The sequence below is a fragment of the Falco rusticolus genome, chromosome 8 (genome assembly GCF_015220075.1).
Source record: "Falco rusticolus isolate bFalRus1 chromosome 8, bFalRus1.pri, whole genome shotgun sequence".
Classification (NCBI taxonomy): domain Eukaryota; kingdom Metazoa; phylum Chordata; class Aves; order Falconiformes; family Falconidae; genus Falco; species Falco rusticolus.
In genome coordinates this window covers 135347-162011 of record NC_051194.1, presented here as the reverse complement: position 1 = coordinate 162011, position 26665 = coordinate 135347, and the positions used below count along the sequence as shown (strand labels likewise).

The 26665-nt window shown below is 49.9% G+C and overlaps 2 protein-coding genes across 5 annotated transcripts in view; one reads left to right on the top strand and one right to left on the bottom strand.

The window, feature by feature from the left end:
* The window catches only part of ARHGAP26 (Rho GTPase activating protein 26), a 196400-nt gene extending 184410 nt beyond the window's left edge, over positions 1 to 11990 (bottom strand). The window contains exons 1-3 of the mRNA XM_037398570.1: positions 11707 to 11990; positions 7717 to 7781; positions 6818 to 6921 (exon numbers count right to left, since the gene is read on the bottom strand). The gene's annotated coding sequence lies outside the window, so the exon portion shown is untranslated. The remainder of the gene's footprint in view (positions 1 to 6817; positions 6922 to 7716; positions 7782 to 11706) is intronic.
* The window catches only part of FGF1 (fibroblast growth factor 1), a 31527-nt gene extending 6953 nt beyond the window's left edge, over positions 1 to 24574 (top strand). For 2 of the 4 annotated variants that reach the window (XM_037398572.1, XM_037398571.1), the window contains exons 2-4: positions 16687 to 16880; positions 21924 to 22027; positions 23108 to 24574. In XM_037398572.1, the coding sequence (XP_037254469.1) occupies positions 16712 to 16880; positions 21924 to 22027; positions 23108 to 23302 (468 nt within the window). In that variant the 5' untranslated portion in view covers positions 16687 to 16711 and the 3' untranslated portion in view covers positions 23303 to 24574. Of the gene's footprint in view, positions 1 to 16686; positions 16881 to 17671; positions 18041 to 21923; positions 22028 to 23107 lie in introns of those variants that run through there. The other 2 variants (XM_037398573.1, XM_037398574.1) reach the window with 2 other exon arrangements.
* The last annotated feature ends 2091 nt before the right edge of the window (positions 24575 to 26665 follow it).

Here is a 26665-nt window from a genome sequence, read left to right as displayed (position 1 = left end):
TACACCAGATGCTCTCAGGGCCAGCCCACCCACTCCATTCATGCTGGAGATGGGACACAGGCACCCCTGCCCATGAATCCCAGCTCTCCCAGCAAATGCCTGATGGTGATTTCAGTGGAGAAGGAGGGGTGAAGAGGCACCTTCCCTACCACCCACACCAAAATAACTGCAAGCACCCCTTTAACAGCCAGATAAACTATGCTTTTTTTTTTTTTTTTTTGCCTCCCCCCCCCAGAACAGAAGAGCAGATTCGCACATGCTGGTACAATTCAGAGAGCCTTTTCTAAGCCCAGATCTCCTGAGCCTCTGAACCTCACAGGCTCCCTGGACTTGCCACTTCCCAAATATTGGTGTCACCTTTAGGTGCAAATGCCACCCCCAGCCACTGCAAAGCTCTGCTGTGCTCATGTTGCAGTGTTGGAAGAGCCCAGGACTCATATCTGGGGAGGGGGAGGTTGTCTCACCCCCCTGGGAGCAGCGGAGCACAAGCGGCTCCATCAGTGGGAGCATGGTGTGGAGGAGTGGTGCAGGGCATGGCTGCATGCAGCCATGTCCCTGCATGCTGCTGCAGGGCTGCTAGCCAAAGAGTGAGGGGGCTGAGGAATAAATGCATGGGAGCACATGCCTATTACAGAAGTTCCTATTAGTTTTTGGCTTCTGCTTAGCAGGAAATAAGATTATCAAAGGAGAGCTGCTGCTGCCTCTTGGAGCCTGGCGCTGTTTCAGTGTGCGATCCATCACGAGAGGCCATGGGAGCGGGCAAGAGCTGCAGGAAGGCACAGGGAAGGTGGCAGGCGATGCCCTGACCCCTGGCAGCCCTGAAGGTCCTGGGGCACCTCCCATCAGAGTGGGTGTGCCAGCCTCACCCTGTATTGTTTAGACACCAGTTAGGGGTAATTGCAGAGTGACCTCTGAAAATACAGCTGGGTCTGTCTTCATCAAGCTTCTTACCTGCAAGAGCAGCACATTCCTCTCCAGAACTGCGGGAATGCTAGATGCAGGAATGCCAAACAGATTCACCCATTGCAAACAACCCCACTTTAATCACCCTTAATTTCATAACCCCCAAAATCACAGGAGTTTAGATGAGATGAATGTACCCCTTTCTAAATCAGGGTTCAGAAATAAGAGGTTGCAAGGAATGGTGGAGAAAAATGAGCATTAAGAACAGGTCAAAGCACCTATCACCCTGATAAATTCCCAGAAGGCAAAGCCTGCCCATCACTGGGATCTCTCTAACCATGATGCCCCAGTGCAGGCTCAATCCACGGGGAAGGTCATGGCCACCAGGATTTTTGCAGTTGGAGTAGATTCAAGGGAAGCATTTTCTACCTTTCATAAGCAGAGTGGCAGAATAAAGGCAAGGTGAGGGGCCCAGGGGCATGGCCCCCAGTGCGGGCAAAGCTGCAGGGTGGGGTTCAAGGCTTTTGTGCTGGACAGCCCCAGACCTGAAGTTTTTTGGATGAGCCGGCTGCCACCAGAGACAAGCTGAAGAGTGATATGTGACTGGGGCATATTTGCCTGTGCAACTGAGAGAGACCACAACCAGGTCCTCAAGATGCATCACCTGCATTGTATCTTACAAACCCTTTTAGTAAATATTCCCTAAAGAAGAACATATATTCCAAGGAGGTGCATGGTAAAGCCTGGCCTGCCCCTCACAGGCTGCTCTGGCATGGCTGACTCTGGGTACTGATGCATTACCCCCCCTTGAACACGGCAAGCAATGATTTGTCTTGACCTTTAGAATCAATGAACTTTAGAAAACCTGTACATATTCTCTGCCACTGCAGAACTGTAAGTGAGTATCATTTGGACTGGAGGCCTGTCTGAATTTGTCATTCTAAATGGCTCACAACAGAAATTTCTTGGCTGAAGAATTTGTTGAAAACCAGTTCAGCGAGCGAGTGAGAGACACTATTGCTTTGTCATGGTATCTCTGCCCTGGCATGTTGTGTGGCCTTCATGAATGCAGTAATCCTCCCTCTCTCCTCATTTGTTAAAGAAGAAAGATGCCTGACTCAGTATTTCTCAGTGATGGAAGTTACTATTTTTTGCCTTGTTTCCAAGAGCAGTGTTGTTTTAATGCTGCTGGAGAACACAAGCAGATGCTGAGGCTTTGCAGAGCAGTTGCAGAAACAATCTGTGACTCACAGATTTTACATACTCTAAATGCTGCAAGTGTACCCTGTTTAAGGTGGCGGGGTGGCACTGCCCTCCTGGGGTATGGGGACCCCCAGGTCTTGCCTGGGTCGGAGGCAGCAATGGGCTTCAGCCAGGGCAGAAGGCAGAGACAGGTCTGAGAGTGCAGAGCACCTGGCATCTGAAGGTAACAAAACTGGCCAACACAAGCCCTTCTTTTCTTTCTAAAAGCTTGCTCGTGCACTAATGAAAACAGCATAACAAAAATTGCTTCATTTTCCCAGCTGCTAAGTGTGGCAGATACAGGCTAACACAGGCCCTCAAAGAGTGCCATGCTTAATAACTATGAATTCCTTTCAAGAATAGCTAATACATTGCTAAATATTACTCTATTAACCTCAGCACAGCATCTTAACACTCATCCATAGTCCAGCTGAAAGCCTAACCTTTGCTTTAATAAAGTAACAAAATCCACTCTTCTGGGTCTTCAATAATTAAAAAACGAATCAGAAGAGCCCCCTTTCTCCTTCTGTTTGTGGTTTCCCAAACTCCCGGGTCTGACCCTTCCCAGGAAGAGACAGAGGCACTTTAAGAGGAATGAAATCACCCCGGAAAAACTGCATCCTTCCGAGTGGTGCCAGCAGAAAAAGAGAGATAAAAATGAGAGGAGAGAAGAGGAGGAAAACAGCAGTTAAAGTGATCTGGTGACCAAACCAACACTGTACACAGGGTCACTTACTGCTGTGAAAAAGGCAGCTATTCCAGAAAGCTGGAAACCCAAGGAGCACAGAAGGGAATCCCTCACACTGAGCAAGAAAGCCTGGGGCTCCTGCAGCCATGGGGCACTGCCCCACTGCCCAGTGCCGGGCTTTATGGCACAGGGCAATAATTACGGTCACTGAGCAATTACAGCCTTCTTCCTTCCAGCCCAGGTGTACAAGCTGCCATGCTCTGTCTGCCCACAGGGCACAGCACAGCTCCCTGCCACCGCTCACAGCCTGTGGGTTTGGCACGAAAGTGGCAAACCCTCCCAGCTATGCATCCCCGCTGCCACATACTCGGCTGGGAAAACCATGCAAAGCTGCTCTGACCTGCCACCTTGCACAGCTCCCCTGCAGTGGGGTGCCTGCTGCCCATGTACCCCTTTACTGGGGTGTGTATCCCCTTACTGGGGTGCTTGCTGCCCCTGCATCCCAAACCCGCTCCCCTGCCCAGGGAAAGCATGCAGTATGAGCAGGCTGCACGGGGATGGACCAAGCAGACATCTCATAGGCAGCATTTCCAAGCCTGAGGCATCCACGCCTGACAGCTAACCCTGAGGACAAAGGCCAGAAAAGAGGCAGAAAAGGGCTTTCTGCACAAAGTGCTTTGCAGGGTGGGGGAGATGAGATAGCTGCTGTGCCCAGGGTCCAGCCCCAGCCGTGGCTCCGTGCTGCTGATTCACAAGGTGACATCCAAAACCCTTGTGTCCCCTTCAGACTTATTTCTGGACTGTTGTTGTCCTCTCTGAGTTGTCTTCCCAAAGATTTGCACTTTGCCCACAATGGTCTAGACACACAGTTCATAAATGACTCACGACTTGCTTGTGCTCATAAAGTCTGGCCTTGCTTCTGGCTCTTAATTTAGATCTTTGCTTCAAGAGTTGAAATCTGGGTGTCAGCCTTGACCTTGGATCTGTTCTTCCCACGCCTCTGGAGTTAGTAAATCTGCCTGTCCCACCTGCAGACAAGCCTTGCCAGCACTCGCCTGTGCAGGGACCTTATTTCTGCAGAAAGCCTGAGCTCGCCAGCAGCACCTCCCAGAGCAGCTCTCACTGCTGCCCTAAGACCACTATCGGACACCTTGGCAGGACGGTTTCTCCTCCAGAGATATCCTCAGGCATCACCAGTACTGCTCTGGGACAACCTCCTGGTGCCCAGTGCTGCCCATGCCCTTCCTCACCGCACTCACACCTCCTCCTCCTCTGCCCATGTGTCCCTCTGCATGGGCAGAGTGGCAGGGCCAGGCGTGATCTCCTGGCACTGCAAGACAGTGCTCTTCTGCCCATCAGGGCCCTTCCCTGGGTCCTGCGAGAGGCACTGACCACCCTGAGGTGCATCAGCCCTGGTGGTGGCCCGTACAAGGTGACAGTTGCCCATACAGGTGCCAACCCCACCCTAGGGTCTGCCAGCTGCAAGTCGTCCTTTGGGACACAGTCACCCTCATTTGCTCGGGTGGCCCCCAAATTGCACGCTGAGCCTGTCTGATCTGTGCTCAGGTCAGAGAAAAAGAGCAGGAGCCCAGACCAAGTTATTTCACTGTTTGCTCTGATCCCGCACTGCCTGGGCAGACAGGAGGGGGAGATCTTCACCGTGACAAATCTCAGCGAGGGATCAGAAGATGAACTCCAGATCTAAACCGTTTGCATTTACCAGAGACCCTGCAGCCACAAACCCCCTGAAACTTGTGCCAGTCACCAGAGCTCGGTGCTGGATGACCTGGCTGCTTTCTACACATCTCCCCTGCCACATGCTGCCTGGGACAAAGGCATGCATGCAGCTGTGAGCACAGGCAGCCTTTTGCATCCCTGCAATATCCAAGCAGGAGACAGACCACCTTGTTGCCTCTGTGCATTTCCAAACTGCCCCTGGACCTCGCACAGGGCCGTTCCCACAGCCTCCCCAAAGCTGCCCTGCCTTTCACCCACTCCTCCGATCATTCTTTTTTTTCCCCAGAGAGGTCATTTGTTAATTTTCTAACAGCTGCACATCCTCACAGGGCATGTTTATGTATACAGAGGAATACTACTCAACTGGGTACATTTTCCACTGGAATTTCCATCCCCCTTTATATCTGTGTTTCAATTGCAGGTCAACTCATGGACATAAAATGCAAGTATTTAACACCAAGTAAATCACCCTCCCTTCCCCTTCCTTAATATTCCCTTTGCTGCGGGGTGTTCTAAAAAACTTTCAACTGATGGCAAGAGTTTACTAACTGGCAAACTCTAAATGGGGGTTTTGTAGTTTACACCTAACCCGATGTGGACACAATTCTGTGCGGTTGCCGCAGGAACCACAGCGAGTGGTGCAGGCAGTCAGGGGATGCTCTTTTACTCCCTGGGGACCCTGCACCCCAGCGTGGGGGCTGAATGTGCGGCTCCCAAGTAAGAAACGGATAAAAACCCATCAGGGTTCTGGCTATGGCATCCCCAGCTGGGCAAGCAGGGATGGCAGCTGCTCTTCCCCAAGCCATGGAGCTGGCACAGTGCGGTGCAGTCCCTGCTCCTGAGCTGCATCCCTCGCCCCTCTCCAGGCTGGGGGCTGCATGCCCAAGGCTGCTGCAAGTGGCTGCTTTTGGGGTGCGGAGCCGGAGCTTACCTCGGGGCTCACTGACCAGCTCCTGCTGCCTGTGGCAGGCAGCTGGCAGCATCAGGCGTTTGGGGGGATGTTATTGTGTGAGCACAGCTTGGATCAACCCTTTCCTGCCCATGTCGCTCTGTGAATAGGGGATGCTTGTGCCCTAAGACCAGCCAGGTTTCAAAGGGGAAAGTTGCACATAGAGGGGTGCATTTACATAATTTTTAAAAAATTCAGCTGAGCTAGGACAAATGTCTTATGAACTGTGCTGGGAAGGAGACACCCCATAAACATGTGAAACATTAACATCAACACGCAGAGTCCCTGCAGGCAGATTACTACAGCCTGCTCCTGGCACTCTGGTTATTCCCAGCCTGTAAAGCAGCCCCGTGTCCCGGCACCACTGCAGCACAGCCCGGATGGCAATGCTCGCATCCCATGGGAACCACAAGGCTGCCTTTTTTATCCTAGATTTTTTTGATGTAGTTTGGCTTTTTTTTCCAATTAGATGATCCAGGGCATCTTTCTGGCTCCTATTGTGTCTAGCATCCTCAGCTGCATCCCTGTGGGCCAGCCTGATCCCATAGATTTCCCCCAAACCAGCTGTGAAAACACCAGGCACGACAAACATCCCCATGTCTCTAGACTGCCCACTCAGGAGCTGGAAATAAACAGCGTGGGTGTCACCTCTGCAGACAGTGCTCTGCTACAGCAGCTGAGTCTCATCAGGTAGTTAAAACTGCAGACTTCTCTGCTGCAATGTGCTTTTTATGGTTGGTTGTTGTTTATGGACGTCAGAAAGGGTAGAATAGCCTTCAAAAAATACCCCCTTGCCCCTGAGAGTACCATTATGGAAACCCGCAGCAGTGTCTGAGGCAGGGCAGTGTTTTCCTTGGAGCAGTGCAGAAGCGGCTGCCTGCTCCTGCCTGCTGACATGCAGCTTGCGGTCACACTGCCTTCTTCACAGGTGTCACAGCAAGGACCAAATTGGTGCCCACCTCTTTATGGATGCACGTGCCCCTTTCTGGGACAGGGAGGACCAGAATTAGGGCTGTATCTTCTACCAAGGTCTGGCACATCCCGGCATGTGATTCATGCTCCTTTCTAGGCTGCAAATGAGGGTGACAAATAGCAGTGTCCGTGGGCCTCCAGAGTCACCCGCTGCCTGGAACTGACAGCTTCCCAATTTTTGCCTGAAGACAAAGAAGTGACCCATCTGGCTCTACAGACAGCAAGAGGTGGAGATGCACAGCTTCTCTCACTAGCTTACTCCAGTGGCTAGTTATCCACCGCTAATTATTCCAGGGTTTTTTGCTGACCCGCTCATCTGCACTTACCAATATTCAGCTTTGAGCTTCTCTTGCTCCAGTCTTACACTTGAAACTCTCCTTGCATGCTCTTATGCGCTGCAGTTTTACACGGGAAGGCATTTTCTCCAGCCCTAAAGTTACACAGATAAGAAAATTATTATTTATTGGACGATTTTCCTGGTAATAGCAATTACAATCTCAAGCTTTTGTCACACTGTTAAGTTACTGAGAAACAGTGTGCACAGGAAAACACAGCCCAAGCTGTCTCCTCAGGCAGCTCAGAGAAAAAAACCAGAAGTTTGCATCCATAGCTACTAGGTACTAAATTTAAAATAAGATCTTGAGCAGCAGAATTAAGAACAGAATTCTTCCAGCCAGTTTTTCTTAGAACTTAACAAGACAAGCTATATAGTCCTTATACAAATATTTCAGAATGAATGTAATTAACTCCCTGCCCATTTTCAGCATAGTAAATCACTGCTGAGCTTACGGTAAACCCAAAACCCAAGTGATTTTCCTTGGAACAACCAAGACTGAGATTATGCTGGAGGAAGCTCGATTTCTGTGTGATGATATGTCTACTGATGGTTAACCATGAGGATGGATGTGGGGTTTCACTTGGCCTAGAGATGAAACCCTCAATTCCAACATCCTCTTCTGCTTTGGGGAACAACATGGCATAAAGTCTGAACCCAAACTCATATCCCAGTTTTGAAGCTTGAGCCAACCCTTGATTGAACTTGGCCACCCTTCAGAGGGCCAGCTGCAAGAAGTGTTGCATCTGACACCATGTGAAAATTCCTACTTTTAGGTCCCAATTTGAGCTTCATGCCTTATTAGCAACAGCATACTGAGATTTCGGACCCATCTGAGTGCTGAGAGATTGGCATGGCCTTGTGGCTGAGAGAGGGTGACCAGGCATGTACCTGAAATGGGACCATCAGCAGGAGGTTTTGCTTGGGGTGGGACCAGAGGGCTCAGATGGGACATGCTGCAAAGAGGAGAAACAGATCAGCCCCTGGGCATAAGAGTTTTATTGCACAGAATAAAATTTTGGGGCTAGTCTGTCATGTGGCATCAGCCGCTGGTTTCACCAGGCAGAGCCAGCATGCAAACAGAGTAGCTCTCCACTGCAAGCAGCTTCACGTTTGCATCTCCCATATCAAAATGCTCCAAGAGGCAGAGAGAAGGGAGGAGAGGTGGAGAAAAGCACCCATAACCAGAACAGGAAAACAAAACCATGAGAAGCCAGCCTGTGGCCAGGATCGGTGGTGGCTGGCACTGTCATCCATCTGTCCATCCATCTGTGGGCACATGGGGCAGGAGCTGGTGGCTGCGGGTAGGAGCCACACCTACAGCGCGAGCCCAGACAGCCTGGGCACTCCCGCTTTGTGGTCTGACATTTTGCCCAGTGTCCTGCACAGACACTGGGGGTGGGTGGCAGGGGGGACAGTGACATTTGCAAGCCAGGTGAAGTGTCACCCAGCTTAACCTCCCTGCCTGCCAGGAACTGGGCAGTGGGTACTGAGCGGGGTGTAGATGGGGTGCCCGCTGCAGGGACCCCCTCCACACCTGGGGGCTGCTGAGCAAGGAGCCGAGGCAGAAGATTACATCACCATGGCCATGCCGAGTGCCCCCAGCCCAGAAGGATTTCCATCACAAAACATTTCAGCCATAATTGATTCATTTTTACAGCATCCCTTGTGGTTTCCACTCCTTCCAGATGCTTTTCCCCTGGAAATCAAAGCACAGGCAGACCCATGGAGGAGAGGTGCACACCCTGCAGCTAACCACCTGCTGGCTGGTAGCAAATATCCAAAACAAGGTGCCTGCACCCAGCATTGTCCCTGGGTCCTCAGCAGCCCAGAGCCATCCTTCTGGGGTGCCAGAGAGGAGACCATGAGGACGGTGCAACTTGTAACACGTTAGTGGTTGCTCCCAGCCAGTTCCATGTGCCGGCGCATCTCAGTCTGCACGAGGGAGGTGCTGGGAGGCAGCACTGCAGCAAAGCAGGGAGAAGGGACAATACTTTATGTTGGTCACAATGTGAGCCTGAGAGGGGGAAAGGGTGTTTGTAAAAGGTTGGCAATGCACACTATCTCCTGGAGGGAAAGGGAAGCCCTTGGAGTTACTCCACTAATTGCCTTTTGAGATTAGGACACTTCTTGCAGTGCTAGTGGGGCAGCAGAGCAAGACGTGCCCACAGTGAATCCCCTGGGATGAGGGGATAAACACTGGGTGCAGCTGCACCCCAGGCTGTCACCCCCCACCAGACCTGACACAATGGTCACGGCCACAGCTTTGGCCCTGCCAGCCCAACCCTGGAGCCACGGTCCTTGCTCAGACCCTGGTTCCCAGGGAAGAGCTGCAGCTCCAGTGCCAAGTGCTCTGCAGCGAAAGCATACGCCTGCGTTGGCCGGGCTGGCCTCACCAGCAAACACTGTGAATGAGGTCTTAAAATAAAGGTGAGCTCTCTGCCTGGGGAAGGAGGGAGCCAGGGACCAGGCGGTGGGGCCACAGCCACCCCTGCGCTCCTCCCAGTAATCCAGCAATTGCATTGCCTCTGCTGCAAAGCCCAGAGGTGTCCCCTCGTCCCCTGGGTACAGTTCATCCTCTGCCCCATCCTTGGCTGGAGGCTGAGCTGTTGCGATTCTCCGTCCAATGTGTTCTTTCCGTAAAGCAGGTCCCACGCATCTGGCTTGCAATGGGACATGGCGCTTAGATCTCCTACATGAGGCAACGGGATTTGCTTCTGCAGCCAGTGTTACTCCTGTACATGTCTGTGGTCTTGGTCTGGACTCACAAAGGACACATGGGGCAAGACATTCCTGGCAAGGCTCCTGCTCTCAGGCTGGATTGAGTCCTGAGCTGGAACTGTAATTAAGTTAATCATCAGATTGCAAAAGGTGGGTGGGGAGGTGGGAGAAGCTGGAAGATAATTAGAAAGTGGATCATCACTTTGTTTTCCCATCTCCCCATGGATGCCACCAGTTTGCTGAGATGTTGCACTGGATGTCCCAGCTTGATGAAGCGGCTAGGATGTCCCAGCCTCAAAGCCTCATGGAAGTCACGCGTGGCTTTGAAGCAAAACAGTCAGCTGTTGGCAGGCCCTCATGCAGGGAGGTCCTCACCCATGTGGCTCTTCCCCTGAGATGGGCACACATCCCCACACCCCTCTCTGCTGTGCAGAAAGATGAGACAGGAGAAAAATTAGGGCTAGGATGGCATAAAATGGCGAAATCCAGCCTGACTGAACTCACGTCCCTCCAGTGCAGTACAGAGGCAGCCTTGGGCTGGGCAGAGCTCCTTGCCGGCACCACAGCAGTGCCACAGCATCCGTCAGGGTCTGCCGAGGTGCGAGGGGTGCAGGGTTTGCTAACAAAAAGCCATTGTGACCTAACCAGAATGACTGTGTTTTCTGGTGGAGAGCAGATGATGACAGCAGGCATTAGTTAAATTAATTTCTACAGTCTTGGTCACACTTTATACCACATACTCCACTTATAAGGGGTAAAACCTGACTGATAAATATATTTTCATTAAGCAGTTAATCATATTGCTAGAGATAAAATCACCTTGCCATAAACACTGACTAGAAACAAGCCAATGCATTCTGCTGATTAACAAAAAATGATTTATTACATACTTATCATATGTTTTGCCTAATCATTTATTAAGTCCTTCTAAGAGGATCCATAGTCCAAAGAATTTGAGCCGTGCCTTGCACTGCCAGCCCTTCAAAGGGAAGGCAGAGCCCTTGCAGGCTGCCTATGCTGACGATAATCCCAGACTCACTGTGCTGCAGCTCCTGGAGCAACCGGTGCATGGGGAAACCTCTTGCTGATCTCTAATCCATTCCTGGGTGAGGAAATCCATCCCATGCAATGCATCACTAAAATTTACGATGAATAAAATCCCTGTTTATCTAAGAGATTTTTAGTCTGCATGTTAAGGTAGTTCTCAGTTGCCCTGAAGTGGTACCTGTCAGCCCACCACGCTAAGCAAGGGTTCTTCAGGAACCCCTCAGGACAGGCAATCATAGAATCGTTGTTTAGGTTGGGAAAGACCTTTAAGATCATATGAGTCCAACTATTAACCCAGTACTGCCAGGCCCACCACTAAACTATGGCCCTTAGTGCCACATCTACATGTCTGTTAAATCCCTCCAGGGATGGTGACTCCACCACAACCCTGGTTAACCTGTCCCAGTGTTGGACAACCCTTCTGGGGAAGAAATTGTTCCTAACATCCATCTAAACCTCCCCTGGCACAACTTGAGGCTGTTTCCCCTGGAGGAAAGCCAGAGTCTGAATTCCTTAAAAATATTCTACCTGTTCTGTTTTCCATTCCCGTATGCAGTGTCTCAACTGCCTGGGAAGCGCCTGCCCATTCCAGGTGGCTGCAGTCAAAAGGGGGAATAAGAAATGAGCACATCAAGAGGCAGTGCTGTCTGAGCACAGCTGAGTCACACACCCTGGAAGAAACATGATTTCTGCTTTAACGGAGAAAACAACACTTTCCAAAGTGAAACCAACTGGAGTGTTTCCAATGAATTCACCAGAGGCTGATTCAGGAGACACTGATGTCAGACAAAACCTTAAGAATCCTGGGTCTAGCTGGCTTCTCACCTGTTTGGAGTTTTCTGTATGATCTTCAGCTCATCATCTAAGTGATAGTTGTGATTAATTCCACTTTTTATCAACACGTCCACCTTGTTCTGAAGGGGTGCTTAACAGAGGCCATCCAGAACATTTTTTTCCAATCCTATATAAAGAATTGCATCCAAAGCCAAGGACAATTTTAATGTATTTGAGTCAACCTGAATTTTAACCCATAGTAGGTGAGATAATTCTGGTTTCCTCCGTGTCATAGCTAGGTATTTTATACTTCAGGAAAAAAAAAAAAAATAGGCTCACCTTAGCTGGTCATGTCATGGTTGCAGGGCCCACCTGTGGGACAGAAGCATCATTTGGGCATCAGTGGTTGTGGAGAGGTTGTGCTGACAATCCAGCGTGCTCAGCTGTGGACACCACACTGAGGTCCACCAGCCTCTGGTGCAATGTGCTTTCATGAACATGCAAAATTCCTGCAACTGATCTCAAGAAAATGGATCTCTTCAAGTAAGTCAAGAGGAGTCTAAAGAAAAAGGAGCAGAGAGGAGGTGTTGGAGAGATGAACAGGGAAGAAAAACAGGCAGAGAAACTTTAGTAACACAGTAAGGGACTCTGTCTACTCACAGTTGTCACCGCACTGGTCCAGGTAACCTCTGCAGTCTCTGACCAGACAGCTCATTAAGTTACTAACGAGCATGACTGGTAGTGGAAGATGCTCATCTCCCAGCTGAGAAGCAACAGTTTGCCATCCTGGTGGTCTCCAGCTACTACGTGTGTACAGAGGGGTGGCCAGAAATGGTATGGGGTTAGTTCCCTGGAGAGCAGGGATCACTGCAGGAACAGTCCCCATGCAGAGGGACCTGACTGGAGTGTGGCCAGCTCTGCTGGGAGCCCCATGGAACCCAGCATGGCTCTTCCCCACTTGGCTTCTCTGCTGAGACTGCTACCAAAAAACTGGGGCACTAATGGTAGCAATGGGAGGTTAGTCTTAGCTGGCCATTAAATTTGTGCCACAGGAGCCACAGAAGAGCCATGAAAGTACTCTTGAAGCCACAAACAGCCTGGTCCTAGTGTGACCTGACAATCTAGACATGCAAAAAGATTTCGGACCATTAGCAACCCCCTAAGCTGCCAAACTCTCATCAACACCACAAGCAAAGGGGAGAAAAGTACTATCCAGTGAATTCTGCATTGATTTTAAAATGGAAGGGGAAAGGCCCTCACTCCTTTTTCCACGGCCCCCAGCACGAGCTGTTATTTTGCAGCTCACACAGAGTTTGCCTGGCAGTGTAACCAGTCCTCGATGTTCAGACTCAGATGCTTGCAGAGTTTGGGATTTCACATCAAAGCCACTGGTTTGGCTGCTGTAGCAGTCAGTGATAAAGTTTGGAACCAAACCCAAACTTCTCAGAATTTCACAGCTATTCTGGTCCTGTGCTGGGCTCGTCTCTCCTCGCTGCTGCAAGGGGCAACATGCTGCAGTGCTCCAGCCCACCAAAGTTCAGCAGGACCTGGTTAAAATTAATATTTGGGTTTAAAACTCTTTTTAAGTCCTTTTTATTCTTCAGAAAGCTATTTCTTATCTTTTGGGGTTCTCCTCCCGCAGCCCAGGAGGAAGAGCTGAGTGCCAGTGGGCTGCTGGCAGGTTCCTCAGCTCCCTGTGTCTGCACATAGAGCTAGGGCTACCCTGGAGCAGGGGCCCTGGCTCCAGCTCTCAGTGATGGTCATTCTCAGTGGTGGTTTCTTCTTAGGCAACACAGCACGGCGAAGCCCACAAAGAAGTGGGTGAGCATGTTATGCAGGAGTAGGAGGAAAGACGAGAGCCATGAACACAAACACTTGGACAAACACTCTCCAACTTGGGCTCCAACTTACCATCCTAGTGCAACTGGCAGCGTCAACTGCTTGGCAGCAGCCACCCCCCCTCTTAGAGCAACCACCTCTTGGAATATTTTCCTTTCTTCACAGGGCACCAAATAACTGCTGGAGTGTGGTGCCTCTCAGCTTAGCATCTTGGAGATAGCTTTCTGTTCTGCTTTGAGCTATTGAATAATTTTGTTGGGCTTCTACCGAAAGAAATAAGGCCCTTTATGTTGTCTTTGGTTCAGGTTCTCTCTGTCATGCTTTTTAATTCCCATAAAAACCTAATGTGTTCCTGCCAAAAGTATAATAGTAGGGCCATGAGTGGTGGTGTGTATAAAGTATCAACTCCACGGTCAAAGAAGTATGAGAAAAGCAACAGTATTTAGGCAAGGAGAGACAACTGGAGTGGAAAATAGTGTTTATCCAGCTCCTCTTGTGGAGTCAAAGGCAGCTGGTGAACACTGCATTAATCCTAAAAATAGCAAAACACCCTTAAAGGAAATACATGAAAATGAAGAAGCCGTCACCAGTCAAGCTGCTCTCTTAAAGGTATCCCTAGAAGCCCTTGAACGCACAGACCTTCAGGTGACCAAGGACAGCATCCCAGCCTGCTCCTCACTTGTGCTGGCTGCAGCTTTCAGTTTGCCAAGACCCTGATCTGAGCTTTTGGCTTTGGGATATTTGTTTCTCACTTCCATCTCATCAACCCAGGAGATTCCCAAGTGCCTTTTACCCTCAGATAAAGGTTCAAGAAAAGCTTTAGTTCCAGGGAATTACACAATGCCACTGATCTTGATTAATGCTCAGTAAAGCACTAAAGCCTTGTGTACCATGTTGAATGACTTGAAAGCTTTCGTTCAGCGAAATCTTGGCAGACAGTTGGCATTGAAAACTGAACAACCACAAGAAAAGATTTCAAAGCTATACTTAGTTAGTGTCTTGCCTGCTTTGGAAAGCCACCAGGCACCATAAAGCTGCTTGGCTCTTGTGGGTTGCTTCACCAACCTCATCACAGGATACCGGGGCTAGCCCGCGTTATCACTTGCAGAAAGCACTTCCCAAAAACCAGTCTGTGTCAAAGGAGGAATCTGTGAAACTTTGCAGCTTCCAAACAGGCACAGTCTGAACACACCAGTGCTGAGAGGGACGCGGCTTATGTGAGATTCAGGGGCAAGGGCATCGAGAGAGGCGGTTGTAAAACTTGGTCTGACTCTCTGGGGAAAAAGTTGATACTTTGGGCTTATCAAATAGCTCCAGAGCAAAAGCGAGCTTTGGGGAGGTGCATGGTATTATGGTGAGGAACTGGCCAAGGGACAAGTTTTGAACCTAGATGAGAACTAAAACAGCCTTCAGTGCAAAACAACATATAGCTGAGGAGGCGCTGGGTTGGTAAAATAACACTTGGTAGGCGTCGGTCCAGCAAACGTGACTTAAGATGAAAATAGTTCTGGAGAGAGGGCAGCGGGGAAAAGTTTAAAATAATTTGTACCTGCATTTTGACTTTGTATTCAGCTGTTGTAGATTTAATACCTCTATTTGCAGCAAAACCCAGGCTGATGGGCAGGAGGAAAGAGAAGCTGTTGTGAACCAACAGCTACCAGAAGGAACAGAGGCCTGGGATGGCAGGGAATACTTTTCTTCTTTACAGTCATGCTTTCCTCTCCTAGGAAATCTCTCTGTTCTGATAGACATCCCGAAGGAACATGTCCGAGAGTGAGGGATGAAGTCTCTGTACTAACCAAAGCTGGCTGCAATGGCTGGGTGTGTTGTCAGCAACAGCGATGAAGTCTCTATTTCCAAGGTTTCAGATTTTAGCAATCCAGCTTGCAGAAATTCTCATCTTCTGCAGGCTTTTGGGATCCACTTGAAGAAGTAGCTTCCCCTCCATGCAGCTGCATTTGCAAATTTAAATACTTGAGAGTTTACAGCCAAATGTTTAGAAATTACATGTATACATGCATGTGTGTATTGCAGAGAGTCGCAGTCCTCAATATCTCCCAAGTTGCTCTTTTAAGTACCACAGCAAACCCACACAGTATGATACTGGCTCCATCCCAGTGTACCAGCAGCACAATTTGGTGCTAAAGAGACACTTTTACAACCTATAAATATATATAAACAGTGATGGTATAATATTTTCCATAATATAGCTATGGGAATACAAAACATTTAAAGTAATTTCCTGTATCTAGATTTAATTTATGCTGTGCCCTGTCTTGTTCTGTTCATAAATCCCCTTCCCTACAAGCACTATAGAACTTGGTATATGAAAGACAGAATATCCATGGGAGATTTTAAATTAAGTTTCAAGGCTAGAAACACTCAGATAAATCTGAATATACCTGGAATACACGTGGGACTCTGGTCCACACCCGTACCTGGCCATGGCACCTCCTGATTCCACGGCCACGGCTGCAATGGCAGTTCTCACCCTCCGACATTCACAGCACCCTTCTCTTACTGGTCTGGTGACGCCTTCAGGTTTTGGCACGGTGTCTGCTTAATTAAACAGGGATCGTGCCCAAATGGTGTCTTGCAAAATGAGTTTCAGTGTGATCTGTGTGCGTTTCCCCAGTCCCCCGGGACAGCAGAGGAGCCCTGCAAGAAGGAGCACTTTCACAAGGTGATGCTTGTTGCTTCTGAGCAGCTGGTAGTGCCCCAGGCCCAGTTACACCCTTTAGCATCAGCCAGAGCTTTGCCTTTCCCTTTTAACCACTTTTATGGAGATGCAAGGGTGCACAAACGCGGTATAATCTATGCTCAAAGTTCCTTTTTTTCCATATACCATTAATCAGTATATGGGTAAATCACCTGCTTGCTGCCCAGGCAATGAAAGCCTCCTGCTTCCCTGCTCATCTCCCACAATATCTAACATTTATTCTGATCTTCAGCATGTGTGTGCCTTGGCCAGGTGAGATACAGAGTGCCAAAGACACAAAGTAGTATTTGCTATCTGGCATGCGGTATGTATTGCAATTCCTAGTCATAATCATGTTTGAAAGTTATAATATTGGAGAGAGTTATTAACCTGGGCTCCCTTCCTGCCTCTTGTGGGTTTCAATCAGACACTGGGTGTTTTTCAAACTTTTTTTTTAGCGTATAATTTCAGTACGTACATCAAGCAGAAAGAAAACAGAATTTACTTTAGATAAAATTAAAAGGACAGAGTTCCTACCACCCACCTACACCCAGTGAGGAGACACCCCCCCCTGCACCTCCCACGCTGGAGGTGCACCACCTTTCGAGCTGTGTCACTGCCAGGGCCATCAGCCGTGGTGTGAATCACGTGCCCAGCAGCCAGCCCGGGTACAGCTGGGGACCCCCAGGCTCCCTCCCCTCCCTTTAAAAGCCTGGCAGAAGCAGCATGTGCCAAGCACTTGGTGCTGCAGCCCCTGCCATACGCCACCACATCTCTTGCAGCCTGGCCACCGGGAGAGGCTGAGAGATGGCTGAGGGGGAAATCACCACTTTCACCGCCCTGACCGAAAAGTTCAACCTACCCCCAGGGAACTACAAGAAACCCAAACTCCTATACTGCAGCAACGGGGGCCACTTCCTACGGATCCTGCCAGATGGCAAAGTGGATGGGACCAGGGACCGAAGCGATCAGCACAGTAAGCAAACCCGACGGGGCTTCTTCGCATGCCTGCTCACTCCTATGATTTTATCAGCCAAGAAGGGGGGAACTGGGGAAACTGGGCTCTGTACCAAGCTCTCTTTCCTGCTGGTGGCAACACACCTTCCAGGAGTCAGCACACACACCAAACACACCTATAGCCTGTACACAGGAGCCCAGGGAGGCACATTATGTATGCTATTTCACATTATTTGCATATTAAATCTGAAACTGGTCATCAACATAATCGCAGGCAGGCAGATACACAGGACCACAGTGATAACAGCAGCATGGCTGGCTTATGCGGCAAGCTGGCAGCTGGAAAAAAAGGAAAGGCAGCCTCATATCCTACACACATGCAGCTATCACACACAATTCTATGGATTCTAACCCTATGCATTCGCTCTGGGTTAGAAGGTTCAGCACAACAGCGGGGCTGTGCTGATGCAGTGTTTCCCAGCTGTGCACAGTGGCTGTGCAGCTTTGTACATCAAGTTGTCAGCCAGAGCGGAAGGTCGAGCCCAGATTCCTCTGCGTGCAGAATGGACTTTATCTGTTTGTTCTGCACACAGTATCCCTTTGCCTCTGGGGAACTTCCCTCTCCCCTTATGCAGCAAATTAAATTCCTGCAGGATACAAAAGCCCAACAGAGGCAAGAATCTGCTGAAAGACAGTTATTTTGTGACATGGCTTTAGAAATGCAGACGTGTTACCATTCACTTTTTTTCTGAAAACAAGTATGGCTTAATGCATGCTTCAATACAACTTACACGTATCCATGTGTCACAGAGATTTAACAGGCCATCTGTGGCTGGAATCTCCTCTTGCTTGTCTCCATTCCCTGCAGTTGAAGATGCCAGCAGCTCCAGCCTGTGGGACACTGGGGATCTGCTGCTGGGATGAACTGCCCACGCAGATGCCAACACTTGTCCTACCATTTGCACATCCCACTGACTTTCTAGGAGCGTGATCCTTCTCCGTAACTGGCATCAGTTTACCCTAGGAAGCTGACGGGGCTTGCTCGCCAAGAAGTGCCATTTTTGTAAATGCCACTATAAAGTGCTGCAGACTATCTGACATAGGGCAAACCTTAATATAAAAAATAAATAATATCATCCTGTACAGCAAGGAAAGGTGCATGTTTGTCCTATTCGGTAGTTGTCCATGTCACCAGAGGCATCAAGAGCTCTCTCCCTGCCAGCAACTCACATGACCAGAGCCAACAGTGGTGCTGAGGCTCTCTTTGAACCAAACCCCACAAAGCTGTCAGACAAGGGCTGCACACCTGGCCCTGACACCAAGCAAACCCTTGCCCTTGGCACCTCTCCCCACTGAGCTTGGCCAGGCTGTCAGCAGTGACCGGTGGAGCTGCACAGAGCAACACCCCCCGCAAACCACACTCATAAAAGAGAAAATGGCTGTGTAAGGACAAAGACACAAAGTCCAAGGAATCGGTTGGGAAGTTTTAAGCTTTTAGGGCTCTTGCACTTCCAGAATTCCTGAGAGGAATTTTTTTAAACCAATGCCTGAGGAGAGCTGAACCAGCAGTGCAGCAAAGGTCCCTGCGGGGCTCTGCAGGCAGCGGGGCCGGGTGCTTCCCCACCACTACATGCTGGAGCTCTCAGTTCCCGGCAGAAACCTCCAGGCACACCATATCCTGAACATTTACTGGAATATAACTGGGACCTGCCAGGCTCCTATATGGTTAGAAGGAGCCGAGTCTGCCTTACAAAGTGCTAAGAAAAGCACTTTTATTTTCTTTAAACCACAAGCGTACATGTGGCTTTCTCCCCCAAACCTAACCTTTCTTCTTGTTATTGTTGTTTTAATGAAAGGCAATTTATTGCAGAGTTTTATTTATAAACACTGTTTCCCCACCACTCGCACAGCACGCTGTAGTGCTAGGGGACAGGCAAGGATGAGCTCACAAAGGCTGGACAAACACAGTGCAGGGCAGGCAGCCTCCAGCCCGGAATAAATCAGGCACGTAACCCTTCCCAAACCCCTACAAGAGGCAGACAAGGATGCTCACCTAAAGGCTCTGCAGAAGACAGGACCAGGCTCATAGGACCCACAGGCCAGCAGCTGGAGAGGTTATATGAATTCAGCCAGAGTCTGTGCAGCATTTTGCCAGAGCTAAGATTTTGCTGGAGTCAGAATGGGGATGCAGATGCCCATGTTCCTGGGGAGCTCAGCACAGGTTTGCAGAGCCAGTGGCAAGGCAGGATCTCCTGAGACACAGGATGCTATGAAGGACACAAGTGTCCAAGCCTCTGTGCTCCAGCCTTGAGCCAATTATCTCACAGCATGGATGCTGCCACACCGTCCAGACTTTTTCCCTCCAGCAAAGTAAGCCACCACTTGGGAGCACGCATTTCCCCTCCAGCTGCTGGTCCCTGCAGCCACACCATGTGCACGGGCAGCAACTGCAGGTAGCATTCCTGCACATGACACCCACTGTGCCCCAGCACACTCACACTTTGCCACTGCTGGCCTGGGGCCATCTGTTTGGAAATCTCTGCCAAAAAGGAACCTCCTGTAAATGATCTTGTAAACTTAGATATCCTGATGTACAAATATTTACAGAGGAAACTCCTGGAAGGGCTGCATGCCAGTGGAACAACCCTACTGGCAAGGTACCCTGCCTCTGAGCACCAACAGCTGCCCACAGTCCTGCCCCTGCACCTGGAAAATGCCAGAGCTGCTCAGCACCACTCCCTGGCACGTGAACGGCACCATGGGATACCATGGGGCAAGCATCAGCCAGCATGGAGCAAGCCAGATCCATATGGGAAACCCAGGAGTGACAGCGGAGAGAGGTCCCCTGGGAGGGATGAGGCACAGGAGCACCCACAGCTCAACCAGAAAGCCAGCATGCGCAGCTGCATTAGAGCCTGCATTGGTGCTTTGCAAACTGCCCCTGCCCACATGCATTTTATACCAGACAAATATCAAGAATTCATGTTTTTGTCTTAAATCGCCTTGCCAGGTGCCAGCCCCAGAATCAAGGTGGGTCACTAAGGAGAACAGAAGTCACTTGCTCCAAGACCTTGTCTCCTAGCCCTATGTGAGGATCCCCTCACTGTGTCCTTTGCTACCGTCTGTGGGCATCTTGAGTTTGCGCCATGAAATGAAAAGAAAACTTACCAGGAAATTGCAGACCCTCAAGGGTGAAGCCCACGCTCATTTCCACAAACAGCCTTCTCTGTTTCATCCCACTACATCATGGAAGGAGATATCTGCACAGAGCTGTAAAAACCACAAGAATCTGTGCATGAGCTCTTTCCTCTAGACCCACCATTCTCCTTCCCTCTGCAGCCAGAGACCTTAACATTCCTATTGGCAGCTGGAAGGTTCCCCTGCTCCCTTCTCTTGGTGGCAGTTTTTAGGACAGTATCATCATTTTTAGCTCGTTCCCCTCTTTCCCTGGCTGGACTTCTTGACCATGTCCTGGGGCTGCAGCACCACAGGGAATGAAGGCGGGCTGGGGGCTCTCCCACAGCAGGGTTTGCCAGCTGCCAGCTCCCAGCCTGAACCAAGCAAGCACAGGACTGCATATTACTGCAAATCTGCACCCACGCAATTTACTAATTAACCGTCATTTACTGAGCAGGAAAGCCAAAAAATGAAGAATGTGAACTACTACAGCAAAGATTTTACTGGGACTGGGGCTTCTGCCATACCAAGAGGTAATATTACCTTCTACTTCATCCAAATAAGGATAAAATAAAATAAATCTAAAGAGGAAGGAAAGAGCTGGAGCTGAGGCATCCATTCATACTTCATTCAAACCAGCCTAAATATTTTTGTTATAGATCTCTACAGTAAAAGCTCAGGAAAAAAAAGCTCACTGGGAGATGGGAATGATCATGTGGAGGAGCTGGATTTTGCAAGTCACGCAAATTATAATTGCAGCCCTCCGCACGTGCCAGTGGGGCCGATAGTTGCTCAGTCTTCAGTTTAACTGCCAACCCATGACAGCAGCATGGGGTCCACTCTGAGCACACTGGGCTAGAGAGCTGTCATCCCAAAGCTGCTCTCCAACCAAATGGCCTCTTCCTGATAAATACATTGAACAAGAACCTGAGCCAAGTTTTAATAATTTTCTGAGACTCCTGTAATTAGCAAAGAAAGAAAAAAAGGAACGCACAGGGTGGGGGGAAAGTTACCAGGCAAATAGAAGGGTTAAATCTGCTGTGTTAGGTACAGGTTGCTGATCAGAGGTGGCCCAGACATGCCAGCCTGCAGCTGCAGCACAAGATGAATAAGGAGCTCTTTTGCCCTAGAGTTTCTAGTTGAGGTCTGGCATAAGTAGCAGGGACGGAAAGTGGGTGCCTGGCAGGCTGCATGAACTGACACAGCATCACCACGAACCCATCATCCCCCCCCAGCCTGTGTGCTGGCAGGCTCAGTCTTGGTTTAGTACCAAATTCACATTAGTGCCGCAAACCAGAACAACGTAGGATGTGGCTCATGGCTACCTACAGGATGTATTTTTTTTAGGATGAAGATCATCCCTTTCTGTTTCTCTGCTATCCATCTATGACATGCTGGATAAAGCCAGCCATGGCACACTACTGGATGGGATGCTTTGGATCGGGGTTTTGCAACACAGGCTTCTAAAGTCTGCCTGTCCCTACTTCCACTCTTGAAATACTTCTTCATATGTCACCCCTTAAGTGTCTTGTCAAAACCACATGAGAAATTTGTAAAGTAGAGCCAGAATTAAACCCCCACTCTCCTGTGTCCCCTTCCAGCATCTTAACCAAAAGGCTGCCCTTCCTTTGATGTAAAACAATGCAAATATTGGTCTTTGGTTCCTAAAGCACAGCTGTGGGGTTTCTTTGATGGAGAGGGTATAAGGAGACATTTCTATTACATGCTGTACTGTTTCCTATACACTCTTTGTAAGCCAGGCTTCAGAACAAATACCCTGCTAACTCTCCTAGCACCTTGGACATTATCTCTGAGAACCTCTTTTTATTTTCTTTCCTTTTTCCTACTTTCATTTTTGTTGTTCTTGTTTTATTTTTACTTTCAGTTCAACTCCAGCTAAGTGCGGAAAGCGTGGGAGAGGTGTATATAAAGAGCACCCAGTCTGGGCAGTACCTGGCGATGGACACCAACGGGCTACTTTATGGCTCGGTAAGTCAGAGGTTTATGTGGGACCAGACATGGAGAGGGTTTGAGGTTTGCAGAAATCTCATAGCTCTGAGTAATGCAAACCACAAGCAACAATTAGCCTCTGTCTATTATTTTGGCAGCTGGATGGCTGCTCTTAATCTGGCTTTATTTTAGGGGAAAATAAATAAATAACCAAATAACACCATTTACCACCCTGCCTCTTGAAAAATACTGTGTTTCATATCTGACACTTGGCAAATATTGTATTTCATATCTGGAGCAGCAGCTGCTTTGCTATCCCCTCAGCAGCTGCAAGCTCTGTAAATGGGGCCAGGGCAGGGTCCCTGGCAGGGTGCAGGGCTGGTGCAACTCCAGCCCGGCTCTTCCAACCCAGCAGCGCCTTGCCCACACCTCTGCCTGGCTCCTGCCACCTCTCCATAGCTTTGCGAGGCAGTTCAGAGCTGCTAGTAGGGCTGCAAGAGGAAGCAGCCCCAGGCAATGACCCACAGCCACTGAGCAAAGACCTCATGTTTTTCTCTGCATCCTGGTTGCACCAAACCCTGTGCTGGAGGCAGTGGCAGCATCCACAACGTGCCAGTGTGAGCGGGATTGTGCTCACCCCACTGTGCCCATGAACTGTAGGGCACAGAGTCACCGAAAATAATCTGGGTCTTTGAAAATAGTCCCATTTATAGGAAAGTGTGCAACACAAGCTTGGTCACAGGCTGCTTAGCCTCATCAAAGAGCTGTTTTGTTCCCTGTGCTCATGCTCTGAACCCTCAGCTGCCATCACACAGCCTAGTGCCAGAGCAGGAGCCAGCACCAGGACCAGCTTACAGAGCACGGGGCTGGGCTCGGTTACTGCCAAAATGCCCAGGTCACAGAAAAGCTACTCCAGTAGTCGTCCAGGGGACTAGATGAAGGTTATCTACCTCCACGCTTTAAATATGAATTGTACTGGGGCACGAAGATCTCAGCGGTGGGCCTGGATGGCATCCTAGCCAGAGAGCACCCGAGCTGGGATTGCTGCATTAGGAACACATGTCCTCCTCACTATGGCACCACCCCATCTCACTGTCACTACCTGGGGCTCTCTTTCAGCAGTTACTGGGTGAGGAATGTCTGTTCCTTGAGAGGATTGAAGAAAACCATTACAACACATACGTCTCCAAAAAGCACGCGGATAAGAACTGGTTTGTAGGTCTGAAGAAGAATGGGAACAGCAAGCTGGGGCCGCGGACTCACTACGGCCAGAAGGCAATCCTTTTCCTCCCACTGCCCATCTCGGCTGAATAAGCCCCATCCCAGAAGCTCAAAGACAACCCCAAACCCCAACCACTGCCACCTTCTTTCCCCCGACCCCACCTCCCTTTTTGCTAGTATGACAGCGCCAAATGTTAGAGCTCCGAGCTTTAGGTAATGGCTTTACCAAAAATAGACAAAACAGAGGTCGGTCCTCTGCTCTGCACAAGGCTTTGCAGCCATGAGGAGAAAAGCCCCGACACCCTTGCAAAGCCCATCAGCAATCCCTCCTCCCCCTGCCCTGTGCCAGCTGTTGGTCATATCGTGCCCGCTCTGCAGCTCCCAGGGACACACACAAACCTGTCCCAGGCAGGCACCCAGAAACGTGGCCAAGGGCACCCCAAGGACACCCTGTTACCAGAAAATGGAGGCTTTTACTGTCCCCAGTCATTCTAAGGCAAAACCTCCCTGGATACTCTGTATTAACGTATTCATCCATCTAAGCATGTAGCTTCTAATATGCCTTTCAAGCAGTTTCAGGTTGCACCATCAGTCATGTTATCAAGTGCCAGCCTGATGAAATACTTGCCAATGTCCTCGGTGTGTTAAGCTAAACTAGCATCAGCCAAAAGCTCCAAGCTCTAGACATCTTAGCCTCCCTTACAACATGAATATTGCTATATTTCATACTAGTACCTGCCATACGTTATTTGTATTTATTTATTAAGTAAATATGTCTCTTCTATAACCTGTTTGTAAGTAATGCTAGGCACCAAAGCCCCTTGACACTGCTGTCCCAGTGAGGATGGGGCAGAGTGGGAGTGACTCAGGTCTGATGCTGAGGGTGTGATGGTGCAGCAGGGAACAGGCCGCATGATGGTGGCAGTGCATCGCACCTCATTCCCAGGGGCTTCCACCCACATTCCCAGTGTCCGGCTAAATGGGGCTCTAAAAGTGGCGCTGGGGCCCCTTGGTGGCTCCCAAACCCTCCATGAAGCTGGGTTTCTCCTCTCCTGGAAACAAGCAGATCTCCTGAGCAGCTCAGGAGCCTCTCCTTGCCAGGTGAGAGCATCATGGGAGCACCACACTGCCAGGCTCTACCCTGGTTCAGCTCGTCTGCCCCCATCCACCTCGGGTACTTGCAGACACTTACAGTGACCAGGCACGAGCTGCACAGGGTGACAGATCAGCCCAGGCACCGCTGGGGCAAAGCCTTGCTGAGTCAGCGCTTCTCTAATCACTTCTTCCTGAGTGGCAAGAGCATTTTACCATACAGTGAGTTTCCTCATGTGTAGAGTAGCCCAAAGCCTTTTACTAACCTTTTCTGGTGATACTGCATTAAAAATTAAATTGGGAATAGGTTTAACTCCGTTGCATCCATGTGACTTGTCATGGCCCAGCTGTGGCTGCGGGTGAGGTGTATGCGGAGACATGGCCAGGGGTACCATGGTCGACAGGACGGATTCAGCAGCCATGGAAGTAGAAGCACAGGAGTCCTTCATTTATGCAAGGCTGGAGCTGCAGCAGCGCTGCGCAGCCTGTCCCGCAGCAGGGGGAACACTGCCGAAACTCCCCTTCGGTTCAGTTCTCTGTTCAGTTTCAGACTGAGGTTTCAGGCTGTAAATAAAATACGCACGTACAGTGGCAGAACAATAAAGTTTGAAAGGAAATATTGCCGCAGGCTATATTTGGTCTGAAATTAAGAGGCACTCAAGTAAAAAAGTCTAAATCTTTCCAGGGGGTGAAAATGGAGCACGGTGCTGCTTCACCCCAGGATGAGACACAAAAGCCAGTCACTCCAGTGGCAGCACCTGAGCAGGGACATCCCTCAGAGGGAGCTGGGGGACCCTGTGCCACAGTGGATGATGCTGCTCCCACTGCATGGAAGAATGGATGGCCACAGCCTGTGCACTCCTTATTGTTTCTACAATAATAATCTCAATTTGGCAATTCAGGGCAGGGGAGAGCAGAAATCCAGGGAAAACAGGACTTGCTGCAGTTCACATGGCTGAGGAATGAGAACTATCTTCTCCTTTAGCCTGGACCACAAGCTGGGCTGGGGCAGGCACAGAGCCATTGTACCTAATGATTCCTAAATGCTCTTCCTAATGCTTCCCTTCCTACAGTCCCGCCTGTCCGGCCTGACTTTCCTTGTTCAGCGCGGGGGGGGGGGGGGGGGGGGGGGCGGGGAGCGGAAAAGACATTTAGGTACACTGTGTAACAAGGTAGTTAAACATTACGTTGCTGAACTAGTGGTGGCTGTGGTAAAAAGCACTCCTGTTTGGAAAAGATGGATAATCTAATTTCCTTTACCTTCATTTTTGTATAATAGACCCTTGGAAACTGCAGAAGTATATATTTGGCAGGAGCATCAGAGCAGCTGCTCTCCCCAGCTTTGCAAAGTGAAATTTTTCTCTCAGAGGTGAGCTACACAGAGTACTTCAGAGCTGAACAACAGAGCTCACGTTTCTGTACCAAACTTTCTGCAGAGAGAACACAAACAACTTTCCTGTTTACACAACCTGGGGCCAAGCTGGGGCTCTGACGGCTATGCACAGCCTCCTTGTGTGCATGCACACAGCACCTTCTGGGGACCGAGACAAGGCCGGCAGCATCCGCCAATTAGATACTGCAATCTATTTTTTCTTGTCCCTTGGGGTACTGCTGGGATCCGTTCCCCTGTGTGTGTCACCTCACTGCTGTGCCTGTGGGAGGGTTTGCAGAGACACACTTTGTGCTGAGCAAACACAACCAGGGATGGTCATCTGCCCCACAACCAGCACCGCAGGTTTATCGGTTCTCTCATCCTGACTTAAAAATGATAAATGATAAATGACCTGACAGCCCCCACCAGCTGATGCACTGAGCTCTTGGGGAGGGAACCTGCTTTAGGCTGGTGAGCTGGGGCATCAGCCCTGCATCACAGAGGGGGAGCCACAGCCCAGCCTCTTGCCCACTGGTGTGAGCCCAAAGTCCACGTTTCTTGCACAGCCCCCAGGCTTTGCTCTGGAGTTCACCTTCACAGCTCCCATGGCCTCAGGCTTCCATCCACCTGGGCTCCCCGGCTCACTTTTTCCATTCCTGCCATCCAGGACAGGGACATGGCAACAAGCACTCCCTGTTCCTGGCAAGCCTCAGATGAAACCATCTCTACTTGGAAGGAGGAATAAAAGGCACTATGCCTTGTATGTTACTGCAGCAGCAACGAGCCACACTCTAGAATTGCTCTGCTAATTTTTGCACTTTCTGGCTCTGAAATCTTTTCTCTACCACTGATATCGTCCCGGTGAATCGTCCTCCCAGGCAAAGAGGGAGCTGGTATGAGAATGGCAGAGCCATGGTGGGGAAGGAGCACGCAGCAGCTTCAGCAGCACTGTGGCTGCAGAACCCAGCAGTGCAGGGACCTGCGGGCACCAG